This window comes from Sturnus vulgaris, chromosome 20, assembly GCF_052056855.1.
Source record: "Sturnus vulgaris isolate bStuVul1 chromosome 20, bStuVul1.hap1, whole genome shotgun sequence".
Lineage (NCBI taxonomy): Eukaryota > Metazoa > Chordata > Aves > Passeriformes > Sturnidae > Sturnus > Sturnus vulgaris.
This window is the reverse complement of record NC_142262.1, coordinates 10,551,970-10,569,831: the sequence shown is the minus strand read 5'-3', so window position 1 is coordinate 10,569,831 and position 17,862 is coordinate 10,551,970. Positions and strand designations below refer to the sequence as shown.

Here is a 17,862-nt window from a genome sequence, read left to right as displayed (position 1 = left end):
CAGCGCAGGGGGGGCAGCACGGCCTGGGGACAGCATGGCCGGACAGCCCTGGGGACAACGTGTGCCCAGCACCGGGCACTGCCCTGGGACAGGTACAGGGACCACATTCCTGCCGATCCCCGCAGGGACCGCACCCCAGGGACGGGTCCACACCCCCCACACACCTTTAGGGACCACATCCCTGTCCGTGCCTACCAGGAGCACCTCAGACCACCAGGGACAGGTACATCACTACGTCCCTGCCAGGACCACATCCCGGCGGACACGCACAAGGTCCGCACCCCGCACACACCTACACGTACCCTCCGCCCCGGGACCCTTCCCCGCGCCCCTCCGGAGCCCCCGGAGCGCCGGCGCCGCCCCGGCCGGCCGGTTCGGGCTGCGGGCGCGCCGCGGGTCGCGCTGCCCGGGCGGGCCGGCGACGGTGCCGGGTGCCGGCTCGGCGGCGCGGCGCGGTCCCGGTGATGTCAGGAGCGGACCGGCAGCGGTGGGCGGTCCTTCCCCGGCTCCCGGCTCGGCTCGGCGCCCGCCCCTGCTCCGCGCCCGGCTCGGCGGCGCTCCGCTCCGCCCCCGGCTCGGCGAGGAGCGCGGGCAGCCCCGCGGCCCCGCTGCAGTCCCGCTCCGGCATGGTAAGGCCGTGGGCATGGGGCGGGCGGGCGGGGGCGGGCCGGGCTGCCCGGGGCGCGGCGCGCTCTCACCCTCTCCCCGTCTCTCGCAGCCCCTCGCCGGAGCAGCGCCGGGACCCCGCCGCCTCCAGCCGCGCTCCGCCGGGCTCCGCCGCTCGCTGCGCGCCGGCATGAAGCGGGGCGGCCGCCGCTGAGGAGCCAGCGCGGCGGCAGCAGCAGCGGGACCCCCCGGCCGCACCCCCCGCCCCCGCCCCGCTCCATGGGGCAGCGCCGCGGCCGCTGAGCCCCCACCCCGCCCGCCGCGCCCCCCGCGCCGCGCCCCCCGCGCTGCGCCCCGCGCCTCGCCCCTCGCCATGGGGCCGCGGCACCTGCTGCTGCCGCTGCTCCTGCTCTCCCTGCAGCTCCTGGCCCTGCTGCTGCTGCCGCTGCCCGCGCAGGCGGCCGGGCCCCCCCGCGCCAAGGGCAACCGGACCCAGGGGGCGGCGGCGGCGCGGCGGACCCCCAAGCCGGGCAAGGAGCTCCTGAACCAGACGCTGGCGGGCCCGGGGGCCGCCGCCCCCACGGCGCTGCCCGGGCGCGGCAAGGGCGCGGGGGGCGGCAAGGCAGCCCCCGGAGGCGGGGGCGGCGGCGGCGGGAGCTCGGCCCCGGCCCACGAGACGTGCTGGGGGTACTACGACGTGAGCGGGCAGTGGGACAAGGAGTTCGAGTGCAACAACAGCCTCACGGGCTTCCGCTACTGCTGCGGCACCTGCTTCTACCGCTTCTGCTGCAACAAGCGCGCCGAGAAGCTCAACCAGAGCCTGTGCCGCAACTACAAGAGCCCCGAGTGGGCCCACCCCACCACGGCCAGCGGCGCCCTGCCCGCCGACGGCGGCGACGGCGGCGATGGGGACGCCAACAAGTACGACCCGGACAAGGACAGCACCAACGCCACCGTCTACATCTCGTGCGGGGCCATCGCCTTCGTGCTCATCGCCGGCGTCTTCGCCAAGGTGGCCTACGACAAGGCGCGGCGCCCGCCCCGGGAGATGAACATTCACAGGTGCGCTCCTTCCCCTGCTCCCAGAGCCCCTCGTCCCCAGGGATGGCTCCTCATCGAGCGTTCCCCCTCGGCACAGTCTGCTCGAGGGTTTTGTCACCGCACTGCCCAGCCAAGGGTCCTCCTTTCAAGCGCCCGGCCGAGGGTTTCCCAGTTGTGCAGCCTGTCCGAGAGTTTCCCCTTTGCATGGCTCCTCCAAGGAATCCTTGGAGCTTTGCTGTCCCAGGGCTCAGTTTTCACACCGCTGCCCAGGGGTTCTCCCGCCGCACTCTCTGCCCAAGGAGTCTCCCTGTGAACCACCCACTCGAGTCTCTAAGCTTTGCTCTGGCTCACCATGAGTTTCCCCAGCTCCACCCTTCCAAGGGTTTCCCCAGTGCCATGACTCTCTGATGGCTCCCATTCTGTGCCACCCGTCCAAACGATTTCCCATTGTGCTGCTGCTTCCAGGTGTCCTCCCTTGAGTCATTTATCCAAGAGTTTCCCCCTTTCGATGGCTGTCTAAGGGTTCCCTCTTTGCACCATCCACCAAAGGATTTTCCCTTTCCGTCCTCTGCCCAGGAGTTCCTCCTTCTCACGGTCCAACCAGGGGCACCCGCACCTCTCCGGCCACCCCAGTGCCCACCTCGGGGCCTGTCCTGGTGCCCAGTTCCTCTTCTCCCGCGGCCGCGTTTGTGGTCGCCTCCCCGTTCCTTCAGCACCGGCTCCGCGGACAGCTCCGGGACAGCTCCGGGACAGCTCCCGGGTAATTCCCGGATAATTCCCGGACTGTTCCCGGACAGCTCCCCGCTGTCCCGCTCTGCCACGAGTCCGTCCCGGAGCTCCACGCGCAGCCGCCTCTGGCACCCCGTCTGCAACCCGGCACCCATCTCTGTTCCCCGGCACCCACCTCTGTCCCCATCGGCACCCTCCTCTACATCCCAGAACGTCGCCCTTGCCCCTTGGCATCCCGCCTCCCCTCTCCTGGCCCCCAAAGCCTCCCTCTGCACCCCAGCACCCCCTTTTACCCTTCGGAGCTCCCTCTTGTTCTCCGGCACCCCGACACCCTCCTCCTGCCCCCCAGAGTCTCCCCAAGTATCCCGGCTTGCCCCCCTGCACTCTGCACCCCTCCTCCTTTCCCTGGGACCCTGCCACATCCTTCCTGCCCCCAGTCACCCCCCTCCTGCACCCTGAACTCCCCTCCTGCCCCTTGGACCCCTGTACTCCCCTTCTGCCCCCTGGTATCCCCCTCCTGCCCCTGGCACTCCCTCCCTGCACCCGGGATCCTCAGCAACCCCCAAACCTCTCCAAGCCTCCCCCTGCATTCCCCCGGGGACAGCAAGCCGCTCGGACCCTGCGGGTCCTGCCCTGCCCGGGAGAAGTTTTGGAAGTGTGGCGGGGATGGATCTGCACCCTGGGTGGTGCCTTCACCGTGTGGGGCTGTGCGGGGAAGCGCTGGTGGCAGACAGAGCTCTGCACATTCCCGTTTTTATTCGAGTCCCTCTCCAAACCCTGTCCTTGCCGGCCGGAGAGGCGGCTCGGTGTCCCCTCGGCAGCGGTGTCACACAGCGCTGTAATGACAGCGAGCGCTCGGCGTGGCACAGAAAATCCTGCTTCAAAGCAAAAGCTCGGGCGTCCGTAGCAATCCTCCTTTTGGATAAATGCGTGTTCTCTCTCAGTTCATATTTATTTTATGATGAAAAAGTCCCTCCAAATGATGAGTGCTGCTTGCGTGCCGCGAATCCGAGAGCTCCCTGTGTCTGAACATAAATATTGGTGAGAAGCTTCTTTAGAAGAACAGTGGTGAGCATCAGGGGGAAATACTTTAACTCTAGCAGATAATGCCTCCTAAAAATTATTTTAATGAAGATTTTAAAATCAGAACTCCTGAAATCATTGACCGTGTTTTTAAGGCTGAACTTCAGCTGCAATCAACAGAGACTGGGGGGGAGAAATACTATTTTTTTGTGAGGGAAAAAGAGATGAGTGACGCAGTTTTTATTTATTTGGGAAGATGTGTTTTGTTTAGACTCCTCCCTGCAGCGAGGACAAACAGTGAGGCTGGTTTACATTTGCTGAGGGTCTGGCCCACGTAGTCCATTCCAAATCCCACCTGCCCCTGGTCCCTGCAAGAATATAACTTCACAGTGTCAAAAACTACACACAGCTGTGCAGAGGCAAGGGTCCTGCAAGTGGCTTAGCCAGAAAATCGGCTCTTTTAAGTCTTTTGTTAACTAAGGGACCGTTCCCCAGCTGCCCAGCTCTTCTGGCTTCAAGGCAACTTTGCCTGGGCCTTATCTTCACACTAAATTTGGAAATCTGGGTTGGATGTCCATATGTTACTTCTGCTCCAGCTCCAGCCTGCTGCAGGGTTGGATCCTTCGCCCTTGGAAATCAGAGCCAGTGTTGCCAGACTTGTCTGGATTCTTCCTGATGTTTTCATTTCTTTGATGCTTGCTTTGCTTTATTTAGATAAGTTCTGGTGAAATGATTCACCTGTGTGTAGAAGTATGAATGGCAGATTGAGTGCTCGGGAAGCTTGACTTCCAGAGCATTTTAAGGAGGTGATTGACTTCTATAATATGGTAGCTGGTAAAAGATTATACCTTTCAGAGCTGTGTTACCTAAACTTGATCAGCATCACACGAGGGTTTAAATACTGTGAAGTGCATCTCCTGCACTGGGCTGAATGCTCTCAGTGCTCTAAGCAGAATGTAAATACGAGGAGAGAATGGTTTGTCTTTGTCTCTGACAGCTGCTGGGGAGTAACAGGGAAGGAGGAAAACAGGATGGGCTCAGATATTTCTGTCTGTTTGAGGTCGTGTCAGTTGGAGTGAAGTGTAACATCCAGAATAATTCTCTGTAGTGATGGTGAGTGCATTAAACCTCAGTGTGCATCCTCTGGGAGGAGGAGAGCAGCAGCATGAACAGAACTTGTTACAGGGGGCTGGAAAAAGCCTCTTGGGCTGGTATCCCACAGGCAGGGAAGATCAATCAGAACTTCCCTGCACTTCACCACGGGCAGGATCACACACTGTAAATTTTACTTCCTCGTAAATGCTCACCGAGCAGTGCCATGTGTGGATGTTATCCCTCTGCTCATTTCTCATCCAGCTTTTACAGAAAATCCTTATGAACTCACTAAGAAAGAACATTTTGAGGGAGGCAGGGCTCATATAATGTCTTTTGATGGAAGGAGGGTTTACAGATTCACAGGAGAGCTGTCACTGTGCCCTGAAGGAAGGGCAGGCTGTGCATGTGCAGCTCTGAGCTGGAACCAGCTCCTGTTTCCAGGCACTGCCACGTCCCTTTAAAGCACAGGCACTGCTGTGATTCTGGGCTCAGCAGTGGCACTCACTGAGACAGTCTTTTCTAACAGCAGTTAAATGGAAGTGCTTTGAAAACCAGGAGCTGAAATATTCCTATTTTACAGAAATGCTTGTAATGCTTTCAGTGGAACTAAGGGGTTTTCTGTAATTATAGGATCTTTCAGCCTGGCCATATAAAGCTGCCTCTTGTTTTGGGGGTTACACAGCCAGAGCTATTGCTGGGCTCCAGGTAGAAGCTGGGGCTGGTTTCTGAGAATTACACCCAACAATGCTGTGTGTGCTGATGCTCTCTCATGCATTGCTGAGGACGGTTTGTTTTTGTCTCATTGCCAGGCTTGTTTTCTTTTCTCAAGCATTTCTTAAGCACTATTTAAGAAGTATTTGCTTTACTTTCAGAATGGCAATGAGTTAGGGAATGTTTGAACAGGGAATATCAGCTGGCTCTCTCCAAAGCTGAGTGAGTTTTCCTGTAGGAAGAAGGGGTGACACAGAATGTTCTCATTCCATGGCCATGACCCTGCATCCCCATGCTACAGAATATAAATAATTCACAGATGTAGCACTGCTCCACGACCCCTGCTTAGCCTCAGCATCAGCCACTGCACTCTGCTGACCTGGGAATGCACAGATTGGAACCTGGATAGAGTCAGCAGCTTGGGATTGAAATATCCCAAGTGCATCCCACTGGTCAGCTGAGCCAGAGGGACTCAGTGGCAGTGCTGGCCCTGGGGCACTGGTGGGAGCCCAGCTGCTCTCTGGGGAAGTAGCACAGGGATTTTTCCCAGCAAACCAGCTCTATGTGCTGCTAAAAGGCCTTTTCTGGCCTTGCATGGAGCGTGTCTGAGGGGTGGGAAAGGGAGAAGGGAAACAGGCTCTGTGTTGTGCTTCACTTCACCCTCCTCCCACAGCATCTGTGCTGCTGCAAAGAGGGAAGATATCTGTGCTCCTCTTCTCTTTAGCCTCTTTTCATCTCCTGCTCTGGGAGTGATAACTGACAGCTTTTATAAATGAACATCCTTTCCCCATGTAGAGACCACAGTTCCATTGATCCATTCCTGGTCCTTTCTGCTCCGTGGCTCTGAATTCCAGCAGGAAGCAGAGGCAATGGATCTGTTTGCCCCCAGCTCCAAGGAGGCTGCTGGTCTGTGTGAGCCTAACTTGAAATAGAGCAGGCTTTGTGTTCCTGCAGGCTGCATCTCCCTGCAGCTCGGGGGCCCTGTGCTTGCTGAGGGGTTGCTGCAGGGAGCTGCTTTCAGGTGTGAAGGTTATGAGCAGTGCCTCGCTCCAGCCCTGGTGTTTGAGACTGGGATCACAGGCAGCTCCTTCAGCTCTGCTCTCTCTGCCGAGGGCTGCTGGAGCCAAACAATCAAACTCCATCCGTCCCCAGGGCAGGGAGGCAGTGCTGTGAACACACCTGGCCACAGGGACTCTACAGAAGGTTTTCTTCCTTGGATGCTGTTCCTGCTTTCAGTCTCTTTCCACTGATGTGTTTTTGTGCTCTGCCTTTTTTCACTCCACTCGGACTCACTCGGGTGCCTTTCAGCTGCTCTTTGCCCTGCTTTGAGTTGTTTAATCCTGATGGTTTCTGAGTCTCCTCTGAAGTGCCCTGTCCCTCTCACAGGCACAGAATACAGGGCCACAAGCATAGGTCAGACAAAACAAAGAAAAACCAAAAAAGTGCAGCCATAAAATGACAGAATCCCAGAAACCACAGAATCCCAGAATGGATGGGGTTGGAAGGAACCTTAGAGATCATCTCATTCCACCCCCTGCCATTGTCACCTTGCACTTGTGACCTCAGAGAATTTACTCAGAACGAGTTATGTTTCAAACCAAACCTGCACCTGGCTGCATTTGGGGTAACTCCTAAGCAGAGAGAACTCCTGGATCTTGTCCTGTTTGCAGGGTGAATTGTCCAGATGCAGACCCAAATCCAAGCCAGGTGTGTATCTGTGTGCATGTACCCTACAAAACATTTTTCCTTTTGTTTCACTTCCATGCGCTGGGAAAGCTCCACTCTGGTTGTGGTTTGCAGTTTGGTAATTGGGGTTTTTTTGACGAGTTTTCCTCTCTGAGTCTATTTTATGAAGAGATTGGCTCTGTGGGAGCACAGAGGCTGCCTGGCCACTGACTTCCTCTGGATGCTTCTGGGCTTCTCCTTTCCTTTTGAACTTCTCCCATTACAACAGGCCAGGCTCAGAAACCACTCTGCCTCCACCAAATCATCTCAGTGTCTCTAATTCCCATTTATTTGATATTTTTCTGCTTGCTAATTAACTTTTTCTGTTAGTCCAACTCCATCATACGGTGTCAAGGGAATCCAGTGTAGCTCTGAACTTCTGCTTCTTTTAGTTTTGTAATCCCTTATATCCTTAAGTACTAGCAGTTGATCTCTGTGCCTTTGGAGATCAGATGCCTTTTAAAATTCCTGTTTCACATAAGATCTGAACTTGCTTGGGAAGATGAGATCAGGGCATTTGTTGCTTGCCTTTGCCCCCACTCACATGGGCTGGCTGGGTTTCCTTAGATCTGTGTGCTCTGCATGGCTTGGAGGGCTCAGATATCTCCTTCCCCAGGTGGATAAACACGGAATTCTTCTGCAGTAAATGCTGTGCTGTGCTTCAGCTCTCACCACCACCTCCTTTGTTGCAAGGGCTCTTCAGAGAGAGTGCAGCTTTCTTCAGTGAGTTCAAAGCCCCTTAACTGTGCTCACAGCAGAGGATTTGGAGTAAAACCAGAGTCCTTGTGCTTGAGCCTTCCCCACGTGCAGCCTGTGCTCCCAAAGCCCGTGAGCAGGGGGTTCTGTGGCTGTGTGTGTGCCTGAGGATGCACAGCACGAACAGGAGCAGGAGAAGGAGCTGGGCCAGCACAGCATCATTCCCACAGCCTTTCACACCCATCAGGACCTGCTGGTTTTATTTCCTCTCCTTTGCATGATCAGGGCTGCTGCTCTGTTCTGTCCTGCACAGCTTCCTGCTCTCCCCAGCACCCCTGATGCCTTTCCTGGGTTCATCTCTTTTCCAGGGAGGCTCCCAGTTGCTCTGGGAAGAGCAGGGGCTGGAGCTGGGTGGGTGCAGGTGGGAGCTGGGGCAGGGGAGTCACAGGGGCTGCTCCCTCCTGCAGCCAACCCCAGCCTCGGTGCCACCTGGGGCTACCAATCTTCTGCTGCCACTCACTGTCCCCACTGCCCATGGCTCAGGTGCAGGTCCTGCCCTCGCTGAGGACACTTTCTGCTCAGGGTGACATCTCTCTGCAGAGAAACATCCCTTGGAAAGGTTAGTTTTAAGCTTTTAATTACCAAATCTTTACGTAACAGTTTTGTTCTCTTTGGGCCTGCTGTGTTCAGAGGAACTGCTGTCACCCATTTTGAGCTCAGTCACTGCTGGAAATTCCTTGAATTCCTTGCCCACATCACAGAGATTAGTCAGTTTGGACACTGGTGTGAGGTGTGTGGTTGTCTTTAGAGCTGGATTAAATTCCAGGAGCTTCCCAAATGGTATTTGGCATGAAGATTTCTCAGGAGATACCTGATTTTTCCTTGCAATGTGTATTTTTAAGAATGAATATTCACTTAGGCTAGGTGCAAATGCTTCAGTCATGGAAAGGTATCCCAACGTTTAGTATTATTTAGTGTATTTGTTATTACTAAACATCCCAATGTTTAGTATTTTCCCTTCTTAACTCCATGTGTGAATTCACCTGTCCTTGGACACACACACAGAGGCATGGAATCACAGAATGATGGAATATCTCTTGGTGAAGGAATCTACATGGATCATGCAGTCCAGCTCCTGGCCCTGCACAGACACCCCAACAATGCCACCCTGTGCATCCCTGAGAGCTCTTTGAGCTCTGCCAGGCACCCCCCACACTCCTATCCAGGCATGGTGAAAAACCATTCCCGGTGTTCCTTGCCAGAATTCCTGCTCTGAGGAATGGCTGCTGCTGTTCCTGGCAATGCAGAGCCCAAATTTCCCTTTTGCTGACCTGGGGCTGGTCCAGCTCTGGCTCTGCTGAGCCCCCTGCACTTCCACAAATCTCTGCTTCAGCACAGCCTCTGAGGGGAGCAGCAATTCCCTGATGGATCAGTCCCTGTGACCAATTAATCAATTAATGTGGAGATAAAACCTGGGCATGGTCAGGGTGATGCCCAGCAGGCAGCAGTGGGGGGATTACTGATGCCACCTCTGCCCTGCCAACTGCTGTGTGACACAGGGGGATGCCACGGGCACCTGGCTGGCAGCACCTGGAATGTGGGAACCTCCCAGGGCTGGCCAGGCTGGGCACACAGGACCTGCTGGCAGCACCTGGAATGTGGGAATCTCCCAGGATTGGCCAGGCTGGGCACACAGGACCTGCTGGCAGCACCTGGAATGTGGGAATCTCCCAGGATTGGCCAGCCTCAGGTGTGGTCAGGGTTTGGAGCTTCCCAAGGCTCACAGCAGGTGTGGGGCCAGGAGCCAAGCCATGAATAATTCATGGTCACCCTCTGTGAGAGTGGCTGGTGGCCGAAATGCTGTCCCTGGGAGAGAGCTGTCCCTTCCAGGTGAGCTGGCTCCAGGCTGGATAAATCCATTTCCCGGAATAACTGCCTCTTTCTTTCCGAGTTAGTAACAGAGCATAGGGGAGTCTTTAACCTGGCTTTTTTTTGAAGAACTTGTAGTGAAATCCTGGCTGTGCTGAAGTGATTGGAGTTCTGCCACCAGCTCCATCCCTGTTCTGCTTTTAGCAGCTCCAGCTCAGCCAGGCACTGCTCTTTTCACTGTGCTCTGCCAGACCCATTTGGTCATTGTCCTTCCATTCTTCCCCAAATTCATAGGGATTAGAACAGGAAATTCTGTTTTCTAGCACTCCATTTTTAAGGTCTTCACGAGAGGGGATTTTCAGAAGGCAAATCAGTGAAGTTTTGAGTGTGTACCCCCTGAACTGCTGGAAATAGGCAGCTCTTGCAGTGCCTTTCCCACCCAGCAGCCACAGACCCCTCAGTCCAATCTCAATTCCCTCAGGCCACATCCCAGCCTGGTGGAGATGTCACCAAAGCTCCCCTTGGCTTTAGCAGAAGGGACACCTGTGTGCACACTCAGACTATTGATTAGTGTTGGGAGTCTGTGGGTATGGGGGAGATGGGACAATACTTTCCCCAAAAGGCTGTGGGGAGCACAGCAATGCTCCAGCTGCTGTTCCTCTGTGGGAAATTTAGGGAGCAGATTCAGATTCTGGGCTGGGTTAGAGGGGCAGGGTGAGCTGCAGTGAGCTGGTCCCTCCCAACCCTGCAGTTTCACCTTCTCCCTGGCTACAAAGCCACATTTTGGGATAAATATCTGTCATTTCCCCTTCCAGCACCAGGCCCAGCTGATGCCCAGCCTTGCTGCCCCACTGCTTCCATCCACCCCCTTGATTCCTTTGGATTTACACCAAATCCTTTTGATTTTTCCTTCTGAAAATGGCCAAAGCTCCTTCCTTGCATCGTGGCCCTGGCGTTCATCCTGCTGGGTTTCTTCCCAAAGTCCCTCGTTTGTCCAGAGTGCCACAAGAGCCATCCTTGGGAGCAGGACCTGGCCTGGGCTGTCCAGCACAGGACACATCTGTAGATCCCCCTGCCCATCACCCAGCCCAGCACCCATCCCATCACCCATCCCATCACCCATCCCATCACCCATCCCATCACCCAGCCCATCACCCATCCCATCACCCAGCCCAGCACCCAGCCCATCACCCATCCCATCACCCAGCCCATCACCCATCCCATCACCCATCCCATCACCCATCCCATCACCCAGCCCATCACCCATCCCATCACCCAGCCCATCACCCAGCCCATCACCCATCCCATCACCCAGCCCATCACCCATCCCATCACCCATCCCATCACCCAGCCCATCACCCATCCCATCACCCATCCCATCACCCTGCCCATCACCCATCCCATCACCCAGCCCATCACCCAGCCCACCACCCATCCCATCACCCAGCCCATCACCCATCCCATCACCCAGCCCATCACCCATCCCATCACCCAGCCCAGCACCCATCCCATCACCCAGCCCATCACCCTGCCCATCACCCATCATCCTGCCCATCACCCAGCCCATCACCCTGCCCATCACTGAGCCCATCACCCATCCCATCACCCAGTCCATCACCCAGTCCATCACCCTGTCCATTCTGGCTGCACTGTGGCTGCCCTGGGTTCAGGGGAATGAAGCCTCAGTGTTGGCATGGGGGTGACATGAGGGAAAGGTGTCACAAATCCTTATCTCTGCTGGGATGGTGCCATGCTGCAGCCAGGGAGGTTTGTGTTCCTCAGATAAGAGATGTGTCGTCACAGGAAGGGTTCTGGAGTGTCTCATATCCTTGTGCAGGTGATTAGGATGCTGGTGACATCAGTGGCACTAATTGTACCCGAATGGCTGCACACGCACGAGACCCAGATATTCCAGTGAGTCTGTTCTGGAGCTTTGCAGTGGGCAGTGAGCCAGCTGGACCTAAGGGACTGTCACCAACCAAATCCTTCCTCTTTTAAGTGGGACTGACCTCCCAGCACCTCGGGGCTTTATGGAAATAAACTGGATCCCACACAGCACCGTGATTGAATTGGCACAGAACGAACCAGCTCCATCCAAGTTGGGCTTTCTCCTCCTCTGCACCTCTAATGTTTTGTTCTGCTGCTTTTGAACAGTTTTTTCCCCTCTGTTGGACGTGAGGAGGGTGAGGAGTGAGCACTCAGGACAGTCACACTGGGGTGTTTAGGGGATGAGGAGGTGACACCTCCAGCACTGCTGAGCTCACATTGCTTTGGTCACACAGACCAGGCAGGGCTGCTTTGGACTCTTCTGTCCAGTTTATCTCATGCGTGGTCTGACAGGGCAGGCATCACTTTTCTGGGATTTCTTCACTATGTCTGGGAGTAAAGGTCTCCTCCCTTGCAGGTGTCTGGCACCCAAAATAATTTCCTTGTTGTGACCATCAACCAACCCAAAGAGCAGCATCCCTTCAGGAAGAAAACCAAAACGGGTTTAAATTCATTCTGTCAGGTACCTCAGCTGTGCAGTTCTTTGTGGCAAGGATCAAAGACTGAAATGTTGTCCTGGACTCAGGGTTTTGTCCTCGTGGAGGGCAGCAGGCTTTGGGTTCAGCTCTAAGTAGGGAATGTCTGCGAGGACTCAGACTCTCACTTCTCACCAGCTTCAGTTGTTCCAGGGAATGTTCACTTGGATGATCTCAGTTATTTTTAGTGAAGGGATATAAACTCTCCATGCTTGAGGCAGAGAAGGTGTTCTGCATCAAACCCCATTCAGAGAGAATCAATCCCAGGAGAAGGGAGCAGAATGAGGAGAAGCAGCCTGACCTGCAGTGCAAGGTGGTCCAAGACTCAATCTGAGCAGAAATCAGGTTGGGAGGGACATGTGGGGGTCCCTCCTGCTGCTTAAACAAGGCCAACCTCAAGAGAGGGGATTGTCCAGGGCCTTTTCCAGCTGAATTCCATCTCCAAGGATGGAGACCCCTCAGCCTCCCTGGATCCCTGTTCCAGTATTTTGCTGTCCCACTGTGATTTTTCCTGTCCATGAGCCTTTTGTCTCGTTTGCCAGACATGTCCATGAACAGCCCTGCTGTGTCCCCACTACTGGGGTGCAGGGTCTCCTTTAACCTCTTCTGCTCAGGCTAAACACACTCAATTTTGGGCAAAATTGGTTTGTTCTTTCCCATTTCCATACCCCCAGTTCCTCCAGCTCCCAGTGTGTGCTCCATCCCACCCTGCCCTCTCCGAGTCCCTGCCTTGGCTGCTTCCATTAAAACAACTGGAATGAGGTGTTTGGGAGTTATCCACCCTGCTTTAGTGTTCTCTGAGTTCTCTGAGTGTCCACACTCAGAGTGTCTTGGACGAGTGTTCAAAAGGAGCCCAAGTCACTGTGGGCCAGTAAATAATGGTGCTAATGCAGAGTGTGATTGAAACTCTCAGGGTTTCTGTACTGCAGATGCCATTAAATGGTCACCTGATGCTTAATACACCTTGGAGATTCCTACCAAGGGCTCCACCTGCCAACCTGCTGCCTGTGAGCAATGGGATGGCTCCAGCTGGGTGTGCTGGGGTGGTGCAAACAGGCAGAGCTCCCCCAGCCTGCCCAGGCAGCAGGCTCGGGTGCAGTGGGGAGGTCCTGGCCTGGAAAAGCCACCAGGATTGCTGGGAGGAATGAATCCTCTCCTCCTGTGCTGTCACACAGGGCAGGAGCCTCATTCTGCCACTCTTGTTCTCCATGACCTTGGGCAAGGAGCCCAAATGTCAAAGGTGTCCTGTAGGTTGGGGACCAGTTAGGGACACCTCAGGCATGGCTGGGTGTGATGGGGAGCACCCACAGCTCTGTGTCAGTCAGAGGGAAGGAATCCAGCAGCTTTGGGGCAACACCAAACACCAGTTCCTCACCCAGCACCAGTTCCTCAGTACCAGTTCCTCACCCAACACCAGCTCCTCCTTTCCTCAGGAGCAAACACGAGCAGTCCTGGCCTGGCACAAGGCTCAGCACCCCTCTCATGGCTGCCACCTTCTCCTCTATCTAGGCCTGGCTCAGCACAGCCTGTGCTCTCCTGTCCTTGCAAACAGCAATCCCTTCACCCCATGAGGATCAGCCTGTGTGCACACACAAATATCCCTGCAGTGGTTGGTTATAGCCTGCAGGTCTGCTCTCTCTACAACCAATAAATAATCAAAAAAGGTAAAAATATCCTAATTCTGTACAGGCTGGTGCTGAACTAATGTGATCCTCCTCAGGAGCCTCTGAGATCCTCCAAGAGTTCCTTCTGTGGAGCACATTAGTATTGCAATCCATTATGCACAGGGACAGGAGTCTGGAGAGGAAATGATTTGGAAAATGGAACAGACCCAGGTCCCAAACTATTTCTCATATGAAAGGCCAGAAATGTGGCATTTAAGGGATGCCAGTGGATATGAGCAACACCAGCATCCCTCTTGTTAATGTGCAATGAGGGGAAATCTCCTCCTGACACCTTCCCTGGGACCTGAGTCACATGTGTGACTCCTCACATGTTCCTTGTGCTGGGAGAAAAGAGCTTTTCAAACTCCATCACCTTTCAAGTGCCCCTGTCCTTTACAGCCCACACAAGCCACCCCTTTCCTGCTTTTCCTGAGGCTCAGGAGAGTACCTGGGGCTGCCCTAGGAAAATCAGGGCACTTCACACAGTAATTATTTCACTGTGTGCATGATATTCACAGAGGGGGGAAATAAATCTTGGAGCATCCACAGGGAAAACATTGGCTGCAGCTGGACTGGGTGACATTGCTTTTTCCTGGGAATAGCAGGGAGAGCTCAGCCATTAAAGCAAGCCCTGATGGGCACAGAGCTCAAGGTAGGCTCAGAGCTGTGTTGACATCAGCCCCTAGGAGCTGGTTAATCCATTTTTCTGCCTCTCCTTTAAAAAACCCTCCCAACACTGCTCGGGTTTGAGCTTTGTGCAGAAAAACCAGAGATTTCAGGATGTGGGGATCACACTCCTGATCTGAGTCAGTTTTAAAGGAGTTTGGCTTGGGCAGGGCAGTTTTGGAGTCACCTTTTGGAGGTGCCAGGGCCGGGGGCAGCAGTGGCTCCTGATGGAGGCAGTGCCAGGAGCAGTTTGTCTGCTCTGGGAAATGATGGAGAGGGACCATAACCCTGGGCTGGAGTGGATTAGAGAAAGCAGATGAGATACCCAACAACAGCCAGGCAAGCCTGGAAATACTTGCAGCAGATACACAGAAAGAAACAGACCTTTTAAGCCATATATTTAAATTTTATTATTATTGCTATCATTGCCTTTTTTCTCTGTTTATGATAGAAACCCAGCTACTTCTGGATTCACAGACTGTGCAAGTACAAATATTGAATTCTAGCTGTGTGGAAATACATCTTTTCCCTTTTTTTCTTGTCTCCCCAGGGCTCTGGCCGACATCCTAAGGCAGCAGGGACCAATCCCAATCGGACACTGTGAAAGAGAGACTATCTCGGCCATAGATACCTCCCCCAAAGAAAACACCCCAGTCAGGACCTCTTCCAAAAACCATTACACCCCAGTGCGCACCTCCAAGAGCAACCCAGGTAAGTGCTGCTCTCTCTGTGCCCTCAGAGCTGGGTGAGGAGCCAGCAGAACACCCCGTGTGACAGCAGGCTTTGTAAAATTCAAATTAGGATGGCAAATGGCTCGGGAAGGCAGCAGGCAGGGCAGGGATGGGTGGTGATGATTCTTGCAGGTTTCTGCTGAGCAGAGTGGTTCTTCTCTCCAGGCATTTTAAAAATTCACGACTGCTGAGGCTGGAATGCAGGTTGTAGCTGGAGATGGTGTTGAGCTGTGTGTTTCCTACAAAACACATCTGCTGTAAGGCATTACCGGGCTCCCTGCACCAGCAGCTGAGGAGAGAGGATCCCAAAGGGCTGGGGCTGCCTTGTTCAGGCAGGTGAACTGCAGGGATGCACTGGGATGCAGAAGGTGACCCAGAGGGATCCCAGCAGCTCAAAGAGGTGCTCCAAGAGCACTGGACTGGGAATTAAGGCACCTGTTGGGTTGTTTTCATCTTCTTTTCATAAAAAAAATTGAATTCTTTTTGCCTTGATTTCCCCAGTGACCCAGGGATTGCAGCCTCTTGGCTACAGGCATTGCTCTGATTTATTTCATGCTCCATGGATGGGTAATTGTCTTTGTTCAGTGGGGTGTGGCAGGTTCTCCATCACTGTTGGGCTGGATGTGTGGGACTCTCCTCCCCTCACGAGCTGTTCAGCTGCACAGGGAAGGTTCTGGTGGCATTTCCTGCCCTGTGTCACCCAGCTGTGCTCATGGTTCCTGCTGGGGAAGGTTCTGGAGGAATCCAGTGGGAGCTGTGGGCTCAGGCAGGGCTGGTCTGTGATTGTTTGAAGGGTTTTGGTGCAATGTCCTCAGCCTGTGGACACAGGTGACAGCGTCCTCTGAAGCCTCCCCTGCTGTTGGGAACAGAACACTCCCTGAGAACTGAGAAGGATTCCTTTGCTTTCCCCTTTTCAGCCCGAAGCCAGGGAGCCCTGTGATCCTGTGTGTAAATTTGGATCTGTGAGATAAAACCTTGGTCTGGAGAACAGCCTTGAGGTGAACTGTGTGGAACACGGAGGTGCCTCTGCATATCTGAGGCTTGGAACTGGCTCTGGAGAGGATTTGTGGTTGTGCCCCAGGGTAGGAACACAAGGAATGAGGGATTATGGCCAGTGACCAGGGACCATCAGGGGACAGCTGTGACATCACCCTTAGGGTGACAAGAGTCCAGAGAACAACTCCTGAGGGCTGAGGGAGCTGGGAAGGGGCTCAGCCTGGAGAAAAGGAGGCTCAGGGGGACCTTGTGGCTCTGCACAAGTCCCTGACAGGAGGGGACAGCCGGGGGGGTCGGGCTGTGCTCCAGGGAACAGGGACAGGAGGAGAGGGAACGGCCTCAGGCTGGGCCAGGGCAGGCTCAGGGGGGACAGCAGCAGGAATTTCCCCATGGAAAGGGAGGTCAGGGATTGGAAATGCCCAGGGAGGTTTGGAGTGCCCATCCCTGGAGGTGCCCAAGGAATTGCTGGAGGTGGCACTCAGAGCTCTGGGCTGGGGACAAGGTGGGGATTAGGCACAGATTGGACTCAATGGTCATCTTGGATGCTTTTTCCAGCCTCAATAATCCTGGGATAATTGAGGATAATAATAACCTATGGCATTAACACCTTCTGGAGACATTCTGTCTCTTCCCACTGGCTCCCATTGCTCACTCAGGGCACACAGGTCCAGGAGGAAGGTGCAGAAGGTGCAGAAGGAATTCTTTACTAGCAGCTGAAGGGACCAGCTGGGTCTGGAAGTCTGCCTTAGGTGTTGTGTTCAGGCACTGGGAAATCTGAGAGGAGAGAAATGGGAATTTTTGGAGGGGAATTGCTGACTGCAGAACCCCTGCCTGTTGTCTGTGGGGAGCTGAGGATTCCAAGAGGTTTTTAAGACTTCCTAGTGCAGAAGTGAGGCACAGAAGGGTGCCAGGAGCAGAGCACAGAGTGTGACCCAATCACCACATTGCAGAGTGACAGCATCCAGCCAGGAGCTGCTGGTCCTTGCTGAGCACTGGGACAAGAGATCAAGGCAAAGATGCTCAGAAGGGAGAGGCAGGATGTGAATAGGCCCAGCCTCTGCTTGGGTTTATGTCTGGAAAGGCTGACCTGGAACAGAGACTAGATAGATCAAAAGGAATAAAACAGGAATTTATTGAAAGGATTCACCTTGGGCAGTGCAAGAGCCTGGCGAGGGCTACACCCAAATCAATTCCAAGATGGATCCTGGTCATGAGTTTTTACACTTTTATAAATTTTGGTCGGTTTCCATATTGGGGTCAATTATCCACCCACAGCCCCAGGCTATGAAGTCTCACCCCCCTGGTTTGCCCCGTTCCCCTCACTGTTGTTTCTGATTTTTGGGTACCAGTTGTCCTTGATTCTCCAGCTGGGAAGGGATGGTTTTGTCACTGCCCTGTGAAGAGAACTCACTAACACCTAATGTGAAGTGTCAGAGTTACACACTGAGCAGCAGAGAATCTGAAAAGTACAAAAGCTAAACCCAAGGTATGATTTTCCTGATGCCTTGGGTGATGTTTGCCCAGGCTGTGTGAGGGGTAAAAGCCATCACAGTCCTGCTGGAACAGGCAGGAGTCCAGTAAAAGAAAATATCCCCAAAGGCACAAAGCAGAGCACTCCCAGCACAGTCTCCCTCCCTGGCAGCTGCAGGGCACTGGACCCTGCTCCCTCGGGGCAGCCAGCTGGACTGAGCCCTCAGCAGCCCCTGCCAGAGCTGGAAGGGAGAACTGGCCCAAAAGAACTTGTTCCTGGCTCAGCTGTGGCCACCATCACCTCATAGATCACAGCAG

The 17,862-nt window shown here is 54.7% G+C and overlaps 1 protein-coding gene across 1 annotated transcript in view; it reads left to right on the top strand.

Moving 5' to 3' along the window:
* The first annotated feature begins 979 nt into the window (after positions 1-979).
* Positions 980-17,862, top strand: part of SHISA6 (shisa family member 6) — a 190,896-nt gene continuing 174,013 nt past the window's right edge. The window contains exons 1-2 of the mRNA XM_014886833.2: positions 980-1,668; positions 14,898-15,058. Coding sequence (XP_014742319.1) covers positions 980-1,668; positions 14,898-15,058 — 850 coding nt within the window. The remainder of the gene's footprint in view (positions 1,669-14,897; positions 15,059-17,862) is intronic.